Genomic DNA, 22804 nt, shown 5'->3' with positions numbered 1-22804 from the left:
TATAGCTCATACACCCTCTGCTGGCTGCTGTGTGATACATCCAGGGACACTTACCTACAGGGCAGTATCACATACATACCGGGGGTCTGTCACACCTATACATACAGTACAGAGTACTATAGTATTATAGCTCATACACCCTCTGCTGGCTGCTGTGTGTGATACATCCAGGGACACTTACCTACAGGGCAGTATCACATACATACATACCGGGGGTCTGTCACACCTATACATACAGTACAGAGTACTATAGTATTATAGCTCATACACCCTCTGCTGGCTGCTGTGTGTGATACCTCCAGGGACACTTACCTACAGGGCAGTATCACATACATACCGGGGGTCTGTCACACCTATACATACAGTACAGAGTACTATAGTATTATAGCTCATACACCCTCTGCTGGCTGATGTGTGTGATACATCCCGGGACACTTACCTACAGGACAGTATCACATACATACTGGGGGTCTGTCACACCTATACATACAGTACAGAGTACTATAGTATTATAGCTCATACACCCTCTGCTGGCTGCTGTGTGTGTTACATCCAGGGACACTTACCTACAGGACAGTATCACATACATACCGGGGGTCTGTCACACCTATATATACAGTACAGAGTACTATAGTATTATAGCTCATACACCCTCTGCTGGCTGCTGTGTGTGTTACATCCAGGGACACTTACCTACAGGGCAGTATCACATACATACCGGGGGTCTGTCACACCTATACATACAGTACAGAGTACTATAGTATTATAGCTCATACACCCTCTGCTGGCTGCTGTGTGTGATACATCCAGGGACACTTACCTACAGGGCAGTATCACATACATACCGGGGGTCTGTCACACCTATACATACAGTACAGAGTACTATAGTATTATAGCTCATACACCCTCTGCTGGCTGCTGTGTGTGATACATCCAGGGACACTTACCTACAGGACAGTATCACATACATACCGGGGGTCTGTCACACCTATACATACAGTACAGAGTACTATAGTATTATAGCTCATACACCCTCTGCTGGCTGCTGTGTGTGATACATCCAGGGACACTTACCTACAGGGCAGTATCACATACATACCGGGGGTCTGTCACACCTATATATACAGTACAGAGTACTATAGTATTATAGCTCATACACCCTCTGCTGGCTGCTGTGTGTGATACATCCAGGGACACTTACCTACAGGGCAGTATCACACACATACCGGGGGTCTGTCACATCTATACATACAGTACAGAGTACTATAGTATTATAGCTCATACACCCTCTGCTGGCTATATGGAGTATGGTGCTGCAGTGTGTGTGTGCGGGGTATGGTGCTGCAGTGTGTGTGCGGGGTAGGGTGCAGTGTGTGTGTGTGTGTGTGCGGGGTATGGTGCTGCAGTGTGTGTGTGTGCGGGGTATGGTGGTGCAGTGTGTGTGTGCGGGGTATGGTGCTGCAGTGTGTGTGCGGGGTATGGTGTTGCAGTGTGTGTGCGGGGTAGGGTGCATTGTGTGTGTGTGTGCGGGGTATGGTGCTGCAGTGTGTGTGTGGGGGGTATGGTGCTGCAGTGTGTGCGGGGTATGGTGTTGCAGTGTGTGTGCGGGGTATGGTGGTGCAGTGTGTGTGCGGATTATGGTGCTGCAGTGTGTGTGCGGGGTATGGTGATGCAGTGTGTGTGCGGGGTAGGGTGCATTGTGTGTGTGTGCGGGGTATGGTGCTGCAGTGTGTGTGTGCGGGGTATGGTGCTGCAGTGTGTGTGTGGGGGGTATGGTGCTGCAGTGTGTGTGTGGGGGGTATGGTGCTGCAGTGTGTGTGGGGGGTATGGTGCTGCAGTGTGTGTGCGGGGTATGGTGTTGCAGTGTGTGTGCGGGGTAGGGTGCATTGTGTGTGTGTGCGGGGTATGGTGCTGCAGTGTATGTGTGCTGGGTATGGTGCTGCAGTGTGTGTGCGGGGTATGGTGGTGCAGTGTGTGTGTGGGGTATGGTGTTGCAGTGTGTGTGTGCGGAGTATGGTGCTGCAGTGTTTGTATGCGGGTTATGGTGCTGCAGTGTGTGTGCGGGGTAGGGTGCATTGTGTGTGTGTGCGGGGTATGGTGCTGCAGTGTGTGTGTGCGGGGTATGGTGCTGCAGTGTGTGTGCGGGGTAGGGTGCAGTGTGTGTGTGTGCGGGGTATGGTGCTGCAGTGTGTGTGTGCGGGGTATGGTGCTGCAGTGTGTGTGCGGGGTATGGTGGTGCAGTGTGTGTGTTGGGTATGGTGCTGCAGTGTGTGTGCGGGGTATGGTGTTGCAGTGTGTGTGGGGGGTATGGTGTTGCAGTGTGTGTGCGGGGTAGGGTGCATTGTGTGTGTGTGCGGGGTATGGTGCTGCAGTGTGTGTGTGCGGGGTATGGTGCTGCAGTGTGTGTGTGCGGGGTATGGTGCTGCAGTGTGTGTGCGGGGTATGGTGGTGCAGTGTGTGTGTGCGGGTTATGGTGCTGCAGTGTGTGTGCGGGGTATGGTGTTGCAGTGTGTGTGCGGGGTAGGGTGCATTGTGTGTGTGTGCGGGGTATGGTGCTGCAGTGTGTGTGTGGGGGGTATGGTGTTGCAGTGTGTGTGCGGGGTATGGTGGTGCAGTGTGTGTGTGCGGGTTATGGTGCTGCAGTGTGTGTGCGGGGTATGGTGTTGCAGTGTGTGTGCGGGGAAGGGTGCTGCAGTGTGTGTGTGCGGGGTAGGGTGCTGCAGTGTGTGTGTGCGGGGTATGGTGCTGCAGTGTGTGTGTGCGGGGTATGGAGCTGAAGTGTGTGTGTGGGGGGTATGGTGCTGCAGTGTGTGTGTGGGGGGTATGGTGCTGCAGTGTGTGTGCGGGGTATGGTGCTGCAGTGTGTGTGTGTGGTATGGTGCTGCAGTGTGTGTGCGGGGTATGGTGTTGCAGTGTGTGTGTGTGTGTGGGGTATGGTGCTGCAGTGTATGTGTGCGGGGTATTGTGCTGCAGTGTGTGTGTTGGGTATGGTGCTGCAGTGTGTGTGTGCGGGGTATGGTGCTGCAGTGTGTGTGTGGGGTATGGTGTTGCAGTGTGTGTGCGGGGTATGGTGCTGCAGTGTGTGTGTGCGGGGTATGGTGGTGCAGTGTGTGTGTGCGGGGTTTGGTGCTGCAGTGTGTGTGTGTGGGGTATGGTGCTGCAGTGTGTGTGCGGGGTATGGTGCTGCAGTGTGTGTGCGGGGTATGGTGCTGCAGTGTGTGTGCGGGGTATGGTGCTGCAGTGTGTGTGTGGGGTATGGTGCTGCAGTGTGTATGTGTGGGGTATGGTGCTGCAGTGTGTGTGTGGGGTATGGTGCTGCAGTGTGTGTGTGTGGGGTATGGTGTTGCAGTGTGTGTGCGGGTGTGCAGGGTATGGTGCAGTGTATGGTGCAGTGTGTGTGTGTGGGGTATGGTGCTGTGTGTGTGTGTGTGGGGTATGGTGCTGCAGTGTGTGTGTGCGGGGTATGGTGGTGCAGGGTATGGTGGTGCGGGGTATGGTGCTGCAGTGTGTGTGTGCGGGGTATTGTGCAGTGTATGTGTGCTGGGTATGGTGCTGCAGTGTGTTTGTGCGGGGTATGGTGCTGCAGTGTGTATGCGGGGTATGGTGCTGCAGTGTGTGTGCGGGGTATGGTGCTGCAGTGTGTGTGCAGGGTATGGTGGTGCGGGGTATGCTGCTGCAGTGTGTGTGTGCGGGCTATGGTGCTGCAGTGTGTGTGCGGGCTATGGTGCTGCAGTGTGTGTGCGCGGGGTATGGTGCTGCAGTGTGTGTGCGGGGTATGGTGGTGCGGGGTATGGTGGTGCAGTGTGTGTGTGCGGGGTATGGTGCTGCAGTGTGTGTGCGGGGTATGGTGCTGCAGTGTGTGTGTGTGTGGTATGGTGTTGCAGTGTGTGTGTGCAGGGTATGGTGCAGTGTGTGTGTGGGGTATGGTGCTGCAGTGTGTGTGTGCAGGGTATGGTGCAGTGTGTGTGTGCGGGGTATGGTGCTGCAGTGTGTGTGTGGGGTATGGTGTTGCAGTGTGTGTGTGTGCAGGGTATGGTGCTGCAGTGTGTGTGTGGGGGGAATTGTGCAGTGTGTGTGTGCATTGTATGGTGCAGTGTGTGTGTGCGGGGTATGGTGCTGCAGTGTGTGTGTGCGGGGTATGGTGGTGCAGTGTGTGTGTGCGGGGTATGGTGCTGCAGTGTGTGTGTGCGGGGTATGGTGTTGCAGTGTGTGTGTGCAGGGTATGGTGCAGTGTGTGTGTGTCCGGGGTATGGTGCTGCAGTGTGTGTTTGGGGTATGGTGCTGCAGTGTGTGTGTGTGGGGTATGGTGCTGCAGTGTGTGTGTGTGGGGTATGGTGCTGCAGTGTGTGTGCGGGGTATGGTGGTGCGGGGTATGGTGCTGCAGTGTGTGTGTGTGGGGTATGGTGCTGCAGTGTGTGTGTGCGGGGTATGGTGCTGCAGTGTGTGCGCGGGGTATGGTGCTGCAGTGTGTGCGCGGGGTATGGTGGTGCGGGGTATGGTGTTGCAGTGTGTGCGGGGTAATGTGCAGTGTATGTGTGCTGGGTATGGTGCTGCAGTGTGTGTGTGTGCAGGGTATGGTGCTGCAGTGTATGTGTGCGGGGTATTGTGCAGTGTATGTGTGGGGGGTATGGTGCAGTGTGTGTGTGCGGGGTATGGTGTTGCAGTGTGTGTGTGTGTGTGTGGGGTATGGTGCTGCAGTGTGTGTGCGGGGTATGGTGGTGCAGTGTGTGTGTGCGGAGTATGGTGCTGCAGTGTGTGTGTGTGTGCGGGTTATGATGCTGCAGTGTGTGTGCAGGGTAGGGTGCATTTTGTGTGTGTGCGGGGTATGGTGTTGCAGTGTGTGTGTGCGTGGTAGGGTGCTGCAGTGTGTGTGTGCGGGGCATGGTGTTGCAGTGTGTGTGTATGTGGGGTATGGTGGTGCAGTGTGTGTGCGGGGTATGGTGCTGCAGTGTGTGCGGGGTATGGTGGTGCAGTGTGTGTGTGCGGGGTATGGTGCTGCAGTGTTTGTGTGCGGGGTATGGTGTTGCAGTGTGTGTGTGGGGGGAATTGTGCAGTGTATGTGTGCGGGGTATGGTGCTCCAGTGTGTGTGCGGGTTATGGTGTTGCAGAGTGTGTGCGGGGTATGGTGGAGCGGGGTATGGTGCTGCAGTGTGTGTGCGGGGTAGGGTGCTGCAGTGTGTGTGTGCGGGGCATGGTGTTGCAGTGTGTGTGTGTGTGTGTGGGGTATGGTGTTCCAGTGTGTGTGCGGGGTATGGTGGTGCAGTGTGTGTGCGGGGTATGGTGGTGCAGTGTGTGTGTGCGGGGTATGTTGTTGCAGTGTGTGTGTGTGTGTGGGGTATGGTGCTGCAGTGTGTGTGCGGGATATGGTGGTGCGGGGTATGGTGCTGCAGTGTGTGTGTGTGGGGTATGGTGCTGCAGTGTGTGCGCGGGGTATGGTGGTGCGGGGTATGGTGTTGCAGTGTGTGTGGGGTATTGTGCAGTGTATGTGTGCTGGGTATGGTGCTGCAGTGTGTGTGTGCGGGGTATGGTGCTGCAGTGTGTATGCGGGGTATGGTGCTGCAGTGTGTGTGCGGGGTATGGTGGTGCAGTGTGTGTGTGCGGGGTATGGTGGTGCGGGATATGGTGCTGCAGTGTGTGTGCGGGGTATGGTGCTGCAGTGTGTGTGCGGGGTATGGTGCTGCAGTGTGTGTGCGGGGTATGGTGCTGCAGTGTGTGTGTGTGGGGTATGGTGTAGCAGTGTGTGTGTGCAGGGTATGGTGCAGTGTGTGTGTGGGGTATGGTGCTGCAGTGTGTGTGTGCAGGGTATGGTGCAGTGTGTGTGTGGGGGGTATGGTGCTGCAGTGTGTGTGTGCGGGGTATGGTGTTACAGTGTGTGTGTGCAGGGTATGGTGCTGCAGTGTGTGTGTGGGGGGAATTGTGCAGTGTGTGTGTGCAGGGTATGGTGCAGTGTGTGTGTGCGGGGTATGGTGCTGCAGTGTGTGTGTGCGGGGTATGGTGGTGCAGTGTGTGTGTGCGGGGTATGGTGCTGCAGTGTTTGTGTGCGGGGTATGGTGCTGCAGTGTGTGTGTGCGGGGTATGGTGCTGCAGTGTGTGTGTGCGGGGTATGGTGCTGCAGTGTGTGTGTGTGGGGTATGGTGTTGCAGTGTGTGTGTGCGGGGTATGGTGCTGCAGTGTGTGTGCGGGGTATGGTGCTGCAGTGTGTGTGTGTGGGGTATGGTGTTGCAGTGTGTGTGTGCAGGGTATGGTGCAGTGTGTGTGTGTGCGGGGTATGGTGCTGCAGTGTGTGTGTGTGGGGTATGGTGCTGCAGTGTGTGTGCGGGGTATGGTGGTGCGGGGTATGGTGCTGCAGTGTGTGTGTGTGGGGTATGGTGCTGCAGTGTGTGTGTGCGGGGTATGGTGCTGCAGTGTGTGCGCGGGGTATGGTGCTGCAGTGTATGTGTGCGGGGTATAGTGCAGTGTATGTGTGCGGGGTATGGTGCAGTGTGTGTGTGCGGGGTATGGTGTTGCAGTGTGTGTGAGTGTGTGGGGTATGGTGCTGCAGTGTGTGTGCGGGGTATGGTGGTGCAGTGTGTGTGTGCGGAGTATGGTGCTGCAGTGTGTGTGTGTGTGTGCGGGTTATGATGCTGCAGTGTGTGTGCAGGGTAGGGTGCATTTTGTGTGTGTGCGGGGTATGGTGTTGCAGTGTGTGTGTGCGTGGTAGGGTGCTGCAGTGTGTGTGTGCGGGGCATGGTGTTGCAGTGTGTGTGTATGTGGGGTATGGTGGTGTAGTGTGTGTGCGGGGTATGGTGCTGCAGTGTGTGTTGGGTATGGTGGTGCAGTGTGTGTGTGCGGGGTATGGTGCTGCAGTGTATGTGTGCGGGGTATTGTGCAGTGTATGTGTGCCGGGTATGGTGTTGCAGTGTGTGTGTGTGGGGGGAATTGTGCAGTGTATGTGTGCGGGGTATTGTGCAGTATATGTGTGCGGGATATGGTGGTGCAGTGTGTGTGTGCGGGGTATGGTGCTGCAGTGTGTGTGTGCGGGGTATGGTGGTGCGGGGTATGGTTGTGCAGAGTGTTTGCGGGGCATGATGTTGCAGAGTGTGTGCGGGGTATGGTGGAGCGGGGTATGGTGCTGCAGTGTGTGTGTGCGGGGTAGGGTGCTGCAGTGTGTGTGCGCGGGGCATGGTGTTGCAGTGTGTGTGTGTGGGGTATGGTGTTGCAGTGTGTGCGGGGTATGGTGGTGCAGTGTGTGTGCGGGGTATGGTGGTGCAGTGTGTGTGTGCGGGGTATGTTGTTGCAGTGTATGTGTGGGGTATGGTGGTGCAGTGTGTGTGTGCAGGGTATGGTGCTGCAGTGTGTGTGTGCGGGGTATGGTGGTGCGGTGTATGATGCTGCAGTGTGTGTGCGGGGTATGGTGTTGCAGAGTGTGTGCGGGGTATGGTGGTGCAGTGTATGTGTGCGGGGTAGGGTGCCTCAGTGTGTGTGTGCGGGGTATGGTGCTGCAGTGTGTGTGCGGGGTATGGTGGTGCGGGGTATGGTGCTGCAGTGTGTGGGCGGCGTAAGGTGCTGCAGTGTGTGTGTGCGGGGCATGGTGTTGCAGTGTGTGTGTGTGTGTGTGGGTTATGGTGTTACAGTGTGTGTGTGGTGTATGGTGGTGCAGTGTGTGTGCGGGGTATGGTGGTGCAGTGTGTGTGAGCGGGGTATGTTGTTGCCGTGTGTGTGTGTGTGTGTGGTATGATGGTGCAGTGTGTGTTTGGGGTATGGTGCTGCAGTGTGTGTGTGCGGGGTATGGTGGTGCGGGGTATGGTGCTGCAGTTTGCGTGCGGGGAATGGTGTTGCAGAGTGTGTGCGGGATATGGTGGTGCAGTGTGTGTGTGCGGGGTATGGTGTTGCAGTGTGTGTGTGCGGGGTATGGTGGTGCGGGGTATGTGTGCGGGGTATGGTGTTTCAGTGTATGTGTGCGGGGCATGGTGCTGCAGTGTGTGTGCGAGGTATGGTGGTGCGGGGTATGGTGTTGCAGTGTGTGTGTGCGGGGTATGGTGGTGCAGTGTGTGTGTGCGGGGTATGGTGCCTCTGTGTGTGTGTGCGGGGTATGGTGCTGCAGTGTGTGTGTGCGTGGTACGGTGCTGCAGTGTGTGTGCGGGGTATGGTGCTGCAGTGTGTGTGTGCGGGGTATGGTGCTGCAGTGTGTGTGTGCGGGGTATGGTGCTGCAGTGTGTGTGGGGGGTATGGTGTTGCAGTGTGTGTGTGCGGGGTATGGTGCTGCAATGTATGTGTCGGGTATGGTGTTGCAGTGTGTGTGTGCGGGGTATGGTGTTGCAGTGTGTGTGTGGGGTTTGGTGGTGCAGTGTGTGTGTGGGGTATGGTGTTGCAGTGTGTGTGCGGGGTATGGTGTTGCAGTGTGTGTGTGGGGTATGGTGGTGCAGTGTGTGTGTGCGGGGTATGGTGCTGCAGTGTGTGTGCGGGGTATGGTGGTGCAGTGTGTGTGTGCGTGGTATGGTGCTGCAGTGTGTGTGCGGGGTATGGTGGTGCAGTGTGTGTGCGCGTGGTATGGTGCTGCAGTGTGTGTGCGGGGTAGGGTGCTGCAGTGTGTGTGTGCGGGGTAGGGTGCTGCAGTGTGTGTGTGCGGGGTAGGGTACTGCAGTGTGTGTGTGGGGTATGGTGCTGCAGTGTGTGAGTGCGGGGTATGGTGCTGCAGTGTGTGTGCGGGGTATGGTGGTGCAGTGTGTGTGTGTGGGGGGAATTGTGCAGTGTATGTGTGCGGGGTATTGTGCAGTGTGTGTGTTCGGGGTATGGTGCTGCAGTGTGTGTGCGGGGTATGGTGTTGCAGAGTGTGTGCGGGGTATGGTGGTGCGGGGTATGGTGCTGCAGTGTGTGTGTGCGGGTTAGGGTGCTGCAGTGTGTGTGCGGGGCATGGTGTTGCAGTGTGTGTGTGTGTGGGGTATGGTGGTGCAGTGTGTGTGCGGGGTATGGTGGTGCAGTGTGTGTGTGCGGGGTATGGTGTTGCAGTGTGTGTGGGGTATGGTGGTGCAGTGTGTGTGTGCGGGGTATGGTGCTGCAGTGTGTGTGCGGGGTATGGTGTTGCAGAGTGTGTGCGGGGTATGGTGGTGCGGGGTATGGTGCCGCAGTGTGTGTGTGCGGGGTAGGTTGCTGCAGTGTGTGTGTGCGTGGCATGGTGTTGCTGTGTGTGTGTGTGTGTGGGGTATGGTGTTGCAGTGTGTGTGTGGGGTATGGTGTTGCAGTGTGTGAGTGCGGGGTATGGTGCTGCAGTGTGTGTGCGGGGTATGGTGGTGCAGTGTGTGTGTGGGGGGGGAATTGTGCAGTGTATGTGTGCGGGGTATTGTGCAGTGTGTGTGTTCGGGGTATGGTGCTGCAGTGTGTGTGCGGGGTATGGTGTTGCAGAGTGTGTGCGGGGTATGGTGGTGCGGGGTATGGTGCTGCAGTGTGTGTGTGCGGGTTAAGGTGCTGCAGTGTGTGTGCGGGGCATGGTGTTGCAGTGTGTGTGTGTGTGGGGTATGGTGGTGCAGTGTGTGTGCGGGGTATGGTGGTGCAGTGTGTGTGTGCGGGGTATGGTGTTGCAGTGTGTGTGGGGTATGGTGGTGCAGTGTGTGTGTGCGGGGTATGGTGCTGCAGTGTGTGTGCGGGGTATGGTGTTGCAGAGTGTGTGCGGGGTATGGTGGTGCGGGGTATGGTGCCGCAGTGTGTGTGTGCGGGGTAGGTTGCTGCAGTGTGTGTGTGCGTGGCATGGTGTTGCTGTGTGTGTGTGTGTGTGGGGTATGGTGTTGCAGTGTGTGTGTGGGGTATGGTGTTGCAGTGTGTGTGTGCGGGGTATGGTGGTGCAGTGTGTGTGTGCGGGGTATGGTGTTGCAGTGTTTGTGTGTGTGGGGTATGGTGCTGCAGTGTGTGTGTGCGGGGTATGGTGCTGCAGTGTGTGTGCGTGGTATGGTGGTGCAGGGTATGTTGCTGCAGTGTGTGTGTGCGGGGTATGGTGCTGCAGTGTGTGCGCGTGGTATGGTGGTGCGGGGTATGGTGTTGCAGTTTGTGCGGGGTATTGTGCAGTGTATGTGTGCTGGGTCTGGTGCTGCAGTGTGTGTGTGCAGGGTATGGTGCTGCAGTGTATGTGTGCGGGGTATTGTGCAGTGTATGTGTGCGGGGTATGGTGTTGCAGTGTGTGTGTGTGGGGTATGGTGGTGCAGTGTGTGTGCGGGGTATGGTGGTGCAGTGTGTGTGTGCGGAGTATGGTGCTGCAGTGTGTGTGTGCGGGGTAGGGTGCATTGTGTGTGTGTGCGGGTTATGGTGCTGCAGTGTGTGTGCGGGGTAGGGTGCATTGTGTGTGTGTGCGGGGTATGGTGTTGCAGTGTGTGTGTGCGGGATAGAGTGCTGCAGTGTGTGTGCAGGGCATGGTGTTGCAGTGTGTGTGCGGGGTATGGTGGTGCGGGGTAGGGTGCTGCAGTGTGTGTGCGGGGTATGGTGGTGCAATATGTGTGTGCGGAGTATGGTGTTGCAGTGTGTGGGGTATGGTGGTGCAGTGTGTGTGCGGGGTAGGGTGCTGCAGTGTGTGTGTGCGGGGCATGGTGTTGCAGTGTGTGTGTGCCGGGTATGGTGTTGCAGTGTGTGTGTGTGTGTGGGGTATGGTGGTGCAGTGTGTGTGTGCGGGGTATGGTGCTGCAGTGTGTGTGTGCGGGGTATGGTGCTGCAGTGTGTGTGCGGGGTATGGTGTTGCAGAGTGTGTGCGGGGTATGGTGGTGCAGTGTATGTGTGCATGGTATGGTGGTGCAGTGTGTGTGTGCGGGGTATGGTGTTGCAGTGTGTGTGTGTGGGGGGTATTTCGCTGCAGTGTGTGTGTGGTATGGTTCTGCAGTGTGTGTGTGTGGGTTATGGTGCTGCAGTGTGTGTGTGGGGGTTATGGTGCTGCAGTGTGTGTGTGCGGGGTATGGTGTTGCAGTGTGTGTGGGGGGTATGGTGGTGCGGGGTATGTGTGCGAGGTATGGTGCCTCAGTGTGTGTGTGCGGGGTATGGTGGTGCAGTGTGTGTGCGCGGGGTATGGTGTTGCAGTGTGTGTGTGCGGGGTATGGTGGTGCGGGGTATGGTGTTTCAGTGTATGTGTGCGGGGTATGGTGCTTCAGTGTGTGTGCGGGGTATGGTGGTGCGGGGTATGGTGTTGCAGTGTGTGTGTGCGGGGTATGGTGGTGCAGTGTGTTTGTGCGGGGTATGGTTGTGCAGTGTGTGTGTGCGGGGTATGGTGCCTCAGTGTGTGTGTACGGGGTATGGTGGTGCAGTGTGTGTGTGCGGGGTATGGTGCTGCAGTGTGTGTGTCGGGTATGGTGTTGCAGTGTGTGTGCGGGGTATGGTGTTGCAGTGTGTGTGTGCGGGGTATGGTGTTGCAGTGTGTGTGAGCGGGGTATGGTGTTGCAGTGCATGTGTGCGGGGTATGGTGTTGCAGTGTATGTGTGTGTGGGGTATGGTGTTGCAGTGTGTGTGTGGGGTATGGTGCGGGCAGTGTGTGTGTGCGGGGTATGGTGTTGCAGTGTGTGTGCGGGGTATGGTGTTGCAGTGTGTGTGCGGGGTATGGTGTTGCAGTGTGTGTGGGGGGTATGGTGCTGCAATGTATGTGTCGGGTATGGTGTTGCAGTGTGTGTGTGCGGGGTATGGTGCTGCAATGTATGTGTCGGGTATGGTGTTGCAGTGTGTGTGTGCGGGGTATGGTGTTGCAGTGTGTGTTTTGGGTATGGTGCTGCAGTGTGTGTGTGCGTGGTATGGTGCTGCAGTGTGTGTGCGGGGTATGGTGGTGCAGTGTGTGTGCGGGGTAGGGTGCTGCAGTGTGTGTGTGCGGGGTAGGGTGCTGCAGTGTGTGTGTGCGGGGTAGGGTGCTGCAGTGTGTGTGTGGGGTATGGTGCTGCAGTGTGTGAGTGCGGGGTATGGTGCTGCAGTGTGTGTGCGGGGTATGGTGGTGCAGTGTGTGTGTGTGGGGGGAATTGTGCAGTGTATGTGTGCGGGGTATTGTGCAGTGTGTGTGTTGGGTATGGTGCTGCAGTGTGTGTGTGCGTGGTATGGTGCTGCAGTGTGTGTGCGGGGTATGGTGGTGCAGTGTGTGTGCGGGGTAGGGTGCTGCAGTGTGTGTGTGCGGGGTAGGGTGCTGCAGTGTGTGTGTGCGGGGTAGGGTGCTGCAGTGTGTGTGTGGGGTATGGTGCTGCAGTGTGTGTGCGGGGTATGGTGTTGCAGAGTGTGTGCGGGGTATGGTGGTGCGGGGTATGGTGCTGCAGTGTGTGTGCGGGTTAGGGTACTGCAGTGTGTGTGTGCGGGGCATGGTGTTGCAGTGTGTGTGTGTGTGTGGGGTATGGTGGTGCAGTGTGTGTTTTGGGTATGGTGCTGCAGTGTGTGTGTGCGTGGTATGGTGCTGCAGTGTGTGTGCGGGGTATGGTGGTGCAGTGTGTGTGCGGGGTAGGGTGCTGCAGTGTGTGTGTGCGGGGTAGGGTGCTGCAGTGTGTGTGTGCGGGGTAGGGTGCTGCAGTGTGTGTGTGGGGTATGGTGCTGCAGTGTGTGAGTGCGGGGTATGGTGCTGCAGTGTGTGTGCGGGGTATGGTGGTGCAGTGTGTGTGTGTGGGGGGAATTGTGCAGTGTATGTGTGCGGGGTATTGTGCAGTGTGTGTGTTGGGTATGGTGCTGCAGTGTGTGTGTGCGTGGTATGGTGCTGCAGTGTGTGTGCGGGGTATGGTGGTGCAGTGTGTGTGCGGGGTAGGGTGCTGCAGTGTGTGTGTGCGGGGTAGGGTGCTGCAGTGTGTGTGTGCGGGGTAGGGTGGTGCAGTGTGTGTGCGGGGTAGGGTGCTGCAGTGTGTGTGTGCGGGGTAGGGTGCTGCAGTGTGTGTGTGCGGGGTAGGGTGCTGCAGTGTGTGTGTGGGGTATGGTGCTGCAGTGTGTGTGCGGGGTATGGTGTTGCAGAGTGTGTGCGGGGTATGGTGGTGCGGGGTATGGTGCTGCAGTGTGTGTGTGCGGGTTAGGGTACTGCAGTGTGTGTGTGCGGGGCATGGTGTTGCAGTGTGTGTGTGTGTGTGTGGGGTATGGTGGTGCAGTGTGTGTTTTGGGTATGGTGCTGCAGTGTGTGTGTGCGTGGTATGGTGCTGCAGTGTGTGTGCGGGGTATGGTGGTGCAGTGTGTGTGCGCGGTAGGGTGCTGCAGTGTGTGTGTGCGGGGTAGGGTGCTGCAGTGTGTGTGTGCGGGGTAGGGTGCTGCAGTGTGTGTGTGCGGGGTATGGTGTTGCAGTGTGTGTGTGCGGGGTATGGTGTTGCAGTGCATGTGTGCGGGGTATGGTGTTGCAGTGTATGTGTGTGTGGGGTATGGTGTTGCAGTGTGTGTGTGGGGTATGGTGCGGGCAGTGTGTGTGTGCGGGGTATGGTGTTGCAGTGTGTGTGCGGGGTATGGTGTTGCAGTGTGTGTGCGGGGTATGGTGTTGCAGTGTGTGTGGGGGGTATGTTGTTGCTGTGTGTGTGTGCGGGGTATGGTGCTGCAATGTATGTGTCGGGTATGGTGTTGCAGTGTGTGTGTGTGGGGTATGGTGTTGCAGTGTGTGTTTTGGGTATGGTGCTGCAGTGTGTGTGTGCGTGGTATGGTGCTGCAGTGTGTGTGCGGGGTATGGTGGTGCAGTGTGTGTGCGGGGTAGGGTGCTGCAGTGTGTGTGTGCGGGGTAGGGTGCTGCAGTGTGTGTGTGCGGGGTAGGGTGCTGCAGTGTGTGTGTGGGGTATGGTGCTGCAGTGTGTGAGTGCGGGGTATGGTGCTGCAGTGTGTGTGCGGGGTATGGTGGTGCAGTGTGTGTGTGTGGGGGGAATTGTGCAGTGTATGTGTGCGGGGTATTGTGCAGTGTGTGTGTTGGGTATGGTGCTGCAGTGTGTGTGTGCGTGGTATGGTGCTGCAGTGTGTGTGCGGGGTATGGTGGTGCAGTGTGTGTGCGGGGTAGGGTGCTGCAGTGTGTGTGTGCGGGGTATGGTGCTGCAGTGTGTGAGTGCGGGTTAGGGTACTGCAGTGTGTGTGTGCGGGGCATGGTGTTGCAGTGTGTGTGTGTGTGTGGGGTATGGTGCTGCAATGTATGTGTCGGGTATGGTGCTGCAGTGTGTGTGCGGGGTATGGTGGTGCAGTGTGTGTGTGTGGGGGGAATTGTGCAGTGTATGTGTGCGGGGTATTGTGCAGTGTGTGTGTTGGGTATGGTGCTGCAGTGTGTGTGTGCGTGGTATGGTGCTGCAGTGTGTGTGCGGGGTATGGTGGTGCAGTGTGTGTGCGGGGTAGGGTGCTGCAGTGTGTGTGTGCGGGGTAGGGTGCTGCAGTGTGTGTGTGCGGGGTAGGGTGCTGCAGTGTGTGTGTGGGGTATGGTGCTGCAGTGTGTGTGCGGGGTATGGTGTTGCAGAGTGTGTGCGGGGTATGGTGGTGCGGGGTATGGTGCTGCAGTGTGTGTGTGCGGGTTAGGGTACTGCAGTGTGTGTGTGCGGGGCATGGTGTTGCAGTGTGTGTGTGTGTGTGGGGTATGGTGGTGCAGTGTGTGTGCGGGGTATGGTGGTGCAGTGTGTGTGTGCGGGGTATGGTGGTGCAGTGTGTGTGTGCGGGGTATGGTGCTGCAGTGTGTGTGCGGGGTATGGTGTTGCAGAGTGTGTGCGGGGTATGGTGGTGCGGGGTATGGTGCCGCAGTGTGTGTGTGCGGGGTAGGTTGCTGCAGTGTGTGTGTGCGTGGCATGGTGTTGCAGTGTGTGTGTGTGTGGGGTATGGTGTTGCAGTGTGTGTGTGTGTGTGGGGTATGGTGTTGCAGTGTGTGTGTGCGGGGTATGGTGGTGCAGTGTGTGTGTGCGGGGTATGGTGTTGCAGTGTTTGTGTGTGTGGGGTATGGTGCTGCAGTGTGTGTGTGCGGGGTATGGTGCTGCAGTGTGTGTGCGGGGTATGGTGGTGCAGGGTATGGTGCTGCAGTGTGTGTGTGCGGGGTATGGTGTTGCAGTGTGTGCGCGTGGTATGGTGGTGCGGGGTATGGTGTTGCAGTTTGTGCAGGGTATTGTGCAGTGTATGTGTGCTGGGTCTGGTGCTGCAGTGTGTGTGTGCAGGGTATGGTGCTGCAGTGTATGTGTGCGGGGTATTGTGCAGTGTATGTGTGCGGGGTATGGTGTTGCAGTGTGTGTGTGTGGGGTATGGTGGTGCAGTGTGTGTGCGGGGTATGGTGGTGCAGTGTGTGTGTGCGGAGTATGGTGCTGCAGTGTGTGTGTGCGGGGTATGGTGCATTGTGTGTGTGTGCGGGTTATGGTGCTGCAGTGTGTGTGCGGGGTAGGGTGCATTGTGTGTGTGTGCGGGGTATGGTGTTGCAGTGTGTGTGTGCGGGATAGAGTGATGCAGTGTGTGTGCAGGGCATGGTGTTGCAGTGTGTGTGCGGGGTATGGTGGTGCGGGGTATGGTGTTACAGTGTGTGTGTGCGGGGTATGGTGGTGCAGTGTGTGTGTGCGGGGTATGGTGGTGCAGTGTGTGTGTGTGGGGTATGGTGGTGCAGTGTGTGTGTGTGTGGGGTATGGTGCTGCAGTGTGTTTGTGCGGGTTATGGTGCTGCAGTGTGTGTGTGCGGGGTATGGTGCTGCAGTGTGTGTGTGCGGGGTATGGTGTTGCAGTGTGTGTGGGGGGTACGGTGTTGCAGTGTGTGTGCAGGGTATGGTGCTGCAATGTATGTGTCGTATGGTGTTGCAGTGTGTGTGTGCGGGGTAGGGTGCTGCAGTGTGTGTGTGTGGGTTATGGTGCTGCAGTGTGTGTGTGGGGGTTATGGTGCTGCAGTGTGTGTGTGCAGGGTATGGTGTTGCAGTGTGTGTGGGGGGTATGGTGGTGCGGGGTATGTGTGCGAGGTATGGTGCCTCAGTGTGTGTGTGCGGGGTATGGTGCTGCAGTGTGTGTGTGCGGGGTATGGTGTTGCAGTGTGTGTGTGCGGGGTATGGTGGTGCGGGGTATGGTGTTTCAGTGTATGTGTGCGGGGTATGGTGCTTCAGTGTGTGTGCGGGGTATGGTGGTGCGGGGTATGGTGTTGCAGTGTGTGTGTGGGGTATGGTGGTGCAGTGTGTTTGTGCGGGGTATGGTTGTGCAGTGTGTGTGTGCGGGGTATGGTGCCTCAGTGTGTGTGTGCGGGGTATGGTGGTGCAGTGTGTGTGTGCGGGGTATGGTGCTGCAGTGTGTGTGTCGGGTATGGTGTTGCAGTGTGTGTGCGGGGTATGGTGTTGCAGTGTGTGTGTGCGGGGTATGGTGTTGCAGTGTGTGTGTGCGGGGTATGGTGTTGCAGTGTATGTGTGCGGGGTATGGTGTTGCAGTGTATGTGTGTGTGGGGTATGGTGTTGCAGTGTGTGTGCGGGGTATGGTGGTGCGGGGTATGGTGCCGCAGTGTGTGTGTGCGGGGTAGGTTGCTGCAGTGTGTGTGTGCGTGGCATGGTGTTGCAGTGTGTGTGTGTGTGTGGGGTATGGTGTTGCAGTGTGTGTGTGCGGATTAGGGTACTGCAGTGTGTGTGTGCGGGGCATGGTGTTGCAGTGTGTGTGTGTGTGTGGGGTATGGTGGTGCAGTGTGTGTGCGGGGTATGGTGGTGCAGTGTGTGTGTGCGGGGTATGGTGGTGCAGTGTGTGTGTGCGGGGTATGGTGCTGCAGTGTGTGTGCGGGGTATGGTGTTGCAGAGTGTGTGCGGGGTATGGTGGTGCGGGGTATGGTGCCGCAGTGTGTGTGTGCGGGGTAGGTTGCTGCAGTGTGTGTGTGCGTGGCATGGTGTTGCAGTGTGTGTGTGTGTGTGGGGTATGGTGTTGCAGTGTGTGTGTGTGTGTGTGGGGTATGGTGTTGCAGTGTGTGTGTGCGGGGTATGGTGGTGCAGTGTGTGTGCGCGGGGTATGGTGTTGCAGTGTTTGTGTGTGTGGGGTATGGTGCTGCAGTGTGTGTGTGCGGGGTATGGTGCTGCAGTGTGTGTGCGGGGTATGGTGGTGCAGGGTATGGTGCTGCAGTGTGTGTGTGCGGGGTATGGAGTTGCAGTGTGTGCGCGTGGTATGGTGGTGCGGGGTATGGTGTTGCAGTTTGTGCAGGGTATTGTGCAGTGTATGTGTGCTGGGTCTGGTGCTGCAGTGTGTGTGTGCAGGGTATGGTGCTGCAGTGTATGTGTGCGGGGTATTGTGCAGTGTATGTGTGCGGGGTATGGTGTTGCAGTGTGTGTGTGTGGGGTATGGTGGTGCAGTGTGTGTGCGGGGTATGGTGGTGCAGTGTGTGTGTGCGGAGTATGGTGCTGCAGTGTGTGTGTGCGGGGTATGGTGCATTGTGTGTGTGTGCGGGTTATGGTGCTGCAGTGTGTGTGCGGGGTAGGGTGCATTGTGTGTGTGTGCGGGGTATGGTGTTGCAGTGTGTGTGTGCGGGATAGAGTGATGCAGTGTGTGTGCAGGGCATGGTGTTGCAGTGTGTGTGCGGGGTATGGTGGTGCGGGGTATGGTGTTACAGTGTGTGTGTGCGGGGTATGGTGGTGCAGTGTGTGTGTGCGGGGTATGGTGCCTCAGTGTGTGTGTGTGGGGTATGGTGGTGCAGTGTGTGTGTGCGGGGTATGGTGCTGCAGTGTGTTTGTGCGGGTTATGGTGCTGCAGTGTGTGTGTGCGGGGTATGGTGCTGCAGTGTGTGTGTGCGGGGTATGGTGTTGCAGTGTGTGTGGGGGGTACGGTGTTGCAGTGTGTGTGCAGGGTATGGTGCTGCAATGTATGTGTCGTATGGTGTTGCAGTGTGTGTGTGCGGGGTAGGGTGCTGCAGTGTGTGTGTGTGGGTTATGGTGCTGCAGTGTGTGTGTGGGGGTTATGGTGCTGCAGTGTGTGTGTGCAGGGTATGGTGTTGCAGTGTGTGTGGGGGGTATGGTGGTGTGGGGTATGTGTGCGAGGTATGGTGCCTCAGTGTGTGTGTGCGGGGTATGGTGCTGCAGTGTGTGTGTGCGGGGTATGGTGTTGCAGTGTGTGTGTGCGGGGTATGGTGGTGCGGGGTATGGTGTTTCAGTGTATGTGTGCGGGGTATGGTGCTTCAGTGTGTGTGCGGGGTATGGTGGTGCGGGGTATGGTGTTGCAGTGTGTGTGTGGGGTATGGTGGTGCAGTGTGTTTGTGCGGGGTATGGTGGTGCAGTGTGTTTGTGCGGGGTATGGTTGTGCAGTGTGTGTGTGCGGGGTATGGTGCCTCAGTGTGTGTGTGCGGGGTATGGTGGTGCAGTGTGTGTGTGCGGGGTATGGTGCTGCAGTGTGTGTGTCGGGTATGGTGTTGCAGTGTGTGTGCGGGGTATGGTGTTGCAGTGTGTGTGTGCGGGGTATGGTGTTGCAGTGTATGTGTGCGGGGTATGGTGTTGCAGTGTATGTGTGTGTGGGGTATGGTGTTGCAGTGTGTGTGTGGGGTATGGTGCGGGCAGTGTGTGTGTGCGGGGTATGGTGTTGCAGTGTGTGTGCGGGGTATGGTGTTGCAGTGTGTGTGCGGGGTATGGTGTTGCAGTGTGTGTGGGGGGTATGGTGTTGCAGTGTGTGTGTGCGGGGTATGGTGCTGCAATGTATGTGTCGGGTATGGTGTTGCAGTGTGTGTGTGCGGGGTATGGTGTTGCAGTGTGTGTGTTGGGTATGGTGCTGCAGTGTGTGTGTGCGTGGTATGGTGCTGCAGTGTGTGTGCGGGGTATGGTGGTGCAGTGTGTGTGCGGGGTAGGGTGCTGCAGTGTGTGTGTGCGGGGTAGGGTGCTGCAGTGTCTGTGTGCGGGGTAGGGTGCTGCAGTGTGTGTGTGGGGTATGGTGCTGCAGTGTGTGTGTGGGGTATGGTGCTGCAGTGTGTGAGTGCGGGGTATGGTGCTGCAGTGTGTGTGCGGGGTATGGTGGTGCAGTGTGTGTGTGTGGGGGGAATTGTGCAGTGTATGTGTGCAGGGTATTGTGCAGTGTGTGTGTGCGGGGTATGGTGCTGCAGTGTGTGTGCGGGGTATGGTGTTGCAGAGTGTGTGCGGGGTATGGTGGTGCGGGGTATGGTGCTGCAGTGTGTGTGTGCGGGTTAGGGTGCTGCAGTGTGTGTGTGCGGGGCATGGTGTTGCAGTGTGTGTGTGTGTGGGGTATGGTGGTGCAGTGTGTGTGCGGGGTATGGTGGTGCAGTGTGTGTGTGCGGGGTATGGTGTTGCAGTGTGTGTGGAGTATGGTGGTGCAGTGTGTGTGTGCGGGGTATGGTGCTGCAGTGTGTGTGCGGGGTATGGTGTTGCAGAGTGTGTGCGGGGTATGGTGGTGCGGGGTATGGTGCCGCAGTGTGTGTGTGCGGGGTAGGTTGCTGCAGTGTGTGTGTGCCTGGCATGGTGTTGCAGTGTGTGTGTGTGTGTGGTATGGTGTTGCAGTGTGTGTGTGTGTGTGGGGTATGGTGTTGCAGTGTGTGTGTGCGGGGTATGGTGGTGCAGTGTGTGTGTGCGGGGTATGGTGTTGCAGTGTTTGTGTGTGTGGGGTATGGTGCTGCAGTGTGTGTGTGCGGGGTATGGTGCTGCAGTGTGTGTGCGGGGTATGGTGGTGCAGGGTATGGTGCTGCAGTGTGTGTGTGCGGGGTATGGTGCTGCAGTGTGTGCGCGTGGTATGGTGGTGCGGGGTATGGTGTTGCAGTTTGTGCGGGGTATTGTGCAGTGTATGTGTGCTGGGTCTGGTGCTGCAGTGTGTTTGTGCAGGGTATGGTGCTGCAGTGTATGTGTGCGGGGTATTGTGCAGTGTATGTGTGCGGGGTATGGTGTTGCAGTGTGTGTGTGTGGGGTATGGTGGTGCAGTGTGTGTGCGGGGTATGGTGGTGCAGTGTGTGTGTGCGGAGTATGGTGCTGCAGTGTGTGTGCGGGATAGGGTGCATTGTGTATGTGTGCGGGTTATGGTGCTGCAGTGTGTGTGCGGGGTAGGGTGCATTGTGTGTGTGCGGGGTATGGTGTTGCAGTGTGTGTGTGCTTGATAGAGTGCTGCAGTGTGTGTGCAGGGCATGGTGTTGCAGTGTGTGTGCGGGGTATGGTGTTTCAGTGTGTGTGTGCGGGGTATGGTGGTGCAGTGTGTGTGTGCGGGGTATGGTGCCTCAGTGTGTGTGTGCGGGGTATGGTGCCTCAGTGTGTGTGTGCGGGGTATGGTGCTGCAGTGTGTGTGTGCGTGGTATGGTGCTGCAGTGTGTGTGCGGGGTATGGTGCTGCAGTGTGTGTGCGGGGTATGGTGCTGCAGTGTGTGTGTGCGGGGTATGTTGCTGCAGTGTGTGTGTGCGGGGTATGGTGTTGCAGTGTGTGTGTGGGGTATGGTGTTGCAGTGTGTGTGTGGGGTATGGTGTTGCAGTGTGTGTGTGCGGGGTATGGTGTTGCAGTGTGTGTGTGGGGTATGGCGGTGCAGTGTGTGTGTGTGGGGTATGGTGGTGCAGTGTGTGTGTGCGGGGTATGGTGCTGCAGTGTGTTTGTGCGGGTTATGGTGCTGCAGTGTGTGTGTGCGGGGTATGGTGCTGCAGTGTGTGTGTGTGGGGCATGGTGTTGCAGTGTGTGTGGGGGGTACGGTGTTGCAGTGTGTGTGTGCAGGGTATGGTGCTGCAATGTATGTGTCGGGTATGGTGTTGCAGTGTGTGTGTGCGGGGTATGGTGTTGCAGTGTGTGTGGGGCGTACGGTGTTGCAGTGTGTGTGTGCGGGGTATGGTGCTGCAATGTATGTGTCGGGTATGGTGTTGCAGTGTGTGTGTGCGGGGTATGGTGTTGCAGTGTGTGTGTTGGGTATGGTGCTGCAGTGTGTGTGGGCGTGGTATGGTGGTGCAGTGTGTGTGCGGGGTAGGGTGCTGCAGTGTGTGTGTGCGGGGTAGGGTGCTGCAGTGTGTGTGTGCGGGGTAGGGTGCTGCAGTGTGTGTGTGCGGGGTAGGGTGCTGCAGTGTGTGTGTGGGGTATGGTGCTGCAGTGTGTGTGTGCGGGGTATGGTGCTGCAGTGTGTGTGCGGGGTATGGTGGTGCAGTGTGTGTGTGTGTGGGGGGAATTGTGCTGTGTATGTGTGCGGGGTATTGTGCAGTGTATGTGTGCGGGGTATGGTGGTGCAGTGTGTGTGTGCGGGGTATGGTGCTGCAGTGTGTGTGTGCGGGGTATGGTGCTGCTGTGTGTGTGCGGGGTATGGTGTTGCAGAGTGTGTGCGGGGTATGGTACTGCAGTGTGTGTGTGCGGGGTAGGGTGCTGCAGTGTGTGTGTGCGGGGCATGGTGTTGCAGTGTGTGTGTGTGGGGTATGGTGGTGCAGTGTGTGTGGGGTATGGTGGTGCAGTGTGTGTGTGCGGGGCATGGTGCTGCAGTGTGTGTGTGCGGGGCATGGTGTTGCAGTGTGTGTGTGCGGGGTATGGTGTTGCAGTGTGTGTGGGGTATGGTGGTGCAGTGTGTGTGTGCCGGGTATCATGCTGCAGTGTGTGTGCGGGGTATGGTGCTGCAGTGTGTGTGCGGGGTATGGTGTTGCAGAGTGTGTGCGGGGTATGGTGCCGCAGTGTGTGTGTTCGGGGTAGGGTGCTGCAGTGTGTGTGTGCGGGGCATGGTGTTGCAGTGTGTGTGTGTGTGTGTGGGGTATGGTGTTGCAGTGTGTGTGTGCGGGGTATGGTGGTGCAGTGTGTGTGTGCGGAGTATGGTGTTGCAGTGTGTGTGTGTGTGGGGTATGGTGCTGCATAGTGTGTGTGCGGGGTATGGTGGCGCAGTGTGTGTGCGGGGTATGGTGCTGCAGTGTGTGTGCGGGGTATGGTGGTGCGGGGTATGGTGCTGCAGTGTGTGTGCGGGGTATGGTGGTGCAGTGTGTGTGTGCGGGGTATGGTGTTGCAGTGTGTGTGTGCCGGGTATGGTGTTGCAGTGTGTGTGTGTGTGTGTGGGGTATGGTGTTGCAGTGTGTGTGTGTGTGTGGGGTATGGTGGTGCAGTGTGTGTGTGCGGGGTATGGTGCTGCAGTGTGTGTGTGCGGGGTATGGTGTTGCAGTGTGTGTGGGGAGTATGGTGTTGCAGTGTGTGTGGGGGGTATGGTGTTGCAGTGTGTGTGTTGGGTATGGTTGGCTTATCTGTCATACATGAGCAGTAAGTGGTGTCAGGATTAGTTACATCATGTCACTGATTTATATGTATATATATATATTTTCCTTGTATGCAATGTGTATATCTGTCTTCCCCATAGAGAGAGGGGGATGAGCACGTTCCTGTTCAGGCCGCACTGCGGGGAAGCCGGTTCCATCACGCATCTGGTGTCGGCTTTTATAACAGCGGATAATATCTCTCACGGATTAAATCTGAAGAAGGTGAGAAGCGATCGGGTTCCAAGCGCCAGAGAAAGATTGTTCTAATAGTTTATACAAGGTCTCCCCTATATATAGTGCTGTGACATTACATCCGTATATACTGTACCCTGATGCCACAGTCCTGTACCATCGTGTGTATGGTGATGCAAAGTGGCTCACAAAAGAAGAGGTATGGCGTCTTTACATTAAGTGTGCCCCCTCCCATAAATACCTGTACATTGTGGCACGCCCTGCCAGTCACTGGTATGGGAGTACCTTCCCACAGTCCCCTCACATCTTATATACAGTACAAACCATATATATATATAGTCCTGTATATCCACCAAAGGAAGGAAGCACTCGCCAGAATATTTCTTTAAGTAGTTTTATTCATTCATGGGCTTTACACTTACTTGGATGTGACAAATACTGGTCGACGTTTCGGTTCCAAACTGAACCTTTCTCAAGACCTCATCCAATAATTGGTGATTACAACAAATGATACAGAAACATAATCTCAATAATACAGCGCTGTGTATAAATCGCATAGTTCAATGTCACCCTTCAAGGTCCTAAACCTAGTGAC

The 22804-nt window shown here is 57.1% G+C and overlaps 1 protein-coding gene across 1 annotated transcript in view; it reads left to right on the top strand.

Moving 5' to 3' along the window:
* Nucleotides 1-22804, top strand: part of AMPD3 (adenosine monophosphate deaminase 3) — a 446942-nt gene that overhangs the window by 255699 nt on the left and 168439 nt on the right. The window contains exon 12 of the mRNA XM_088476082.1: nt 22119-22239. Coding sequence (XP_088332208.1) covers nt 22119-22239 — 121 coding nt within the window. The remainder of the gene's footprint in view (nt 1-22118; nt 22240-22804) is intronic.

This window comes from Taudactylus pleione, unplaced genomic scaffold (genome assembly GCF_031769625.1).
Source record: "Taudactylus pleione unplaced genomic scaffold, aTauple2 ptg000182l, whole genome shotgun sequence".
Classification (NCBI taxonomy): Eukaryota; Metazoa; Chordata; class Amphibia; order Anura; family Myobatrachidae; genus Taudactylus; species Taudactylus pleione.
Note: the sequence above shows the minus strand (reverse complement) of the source record. Positions and strands in the feature narration are given on the sequence as shown.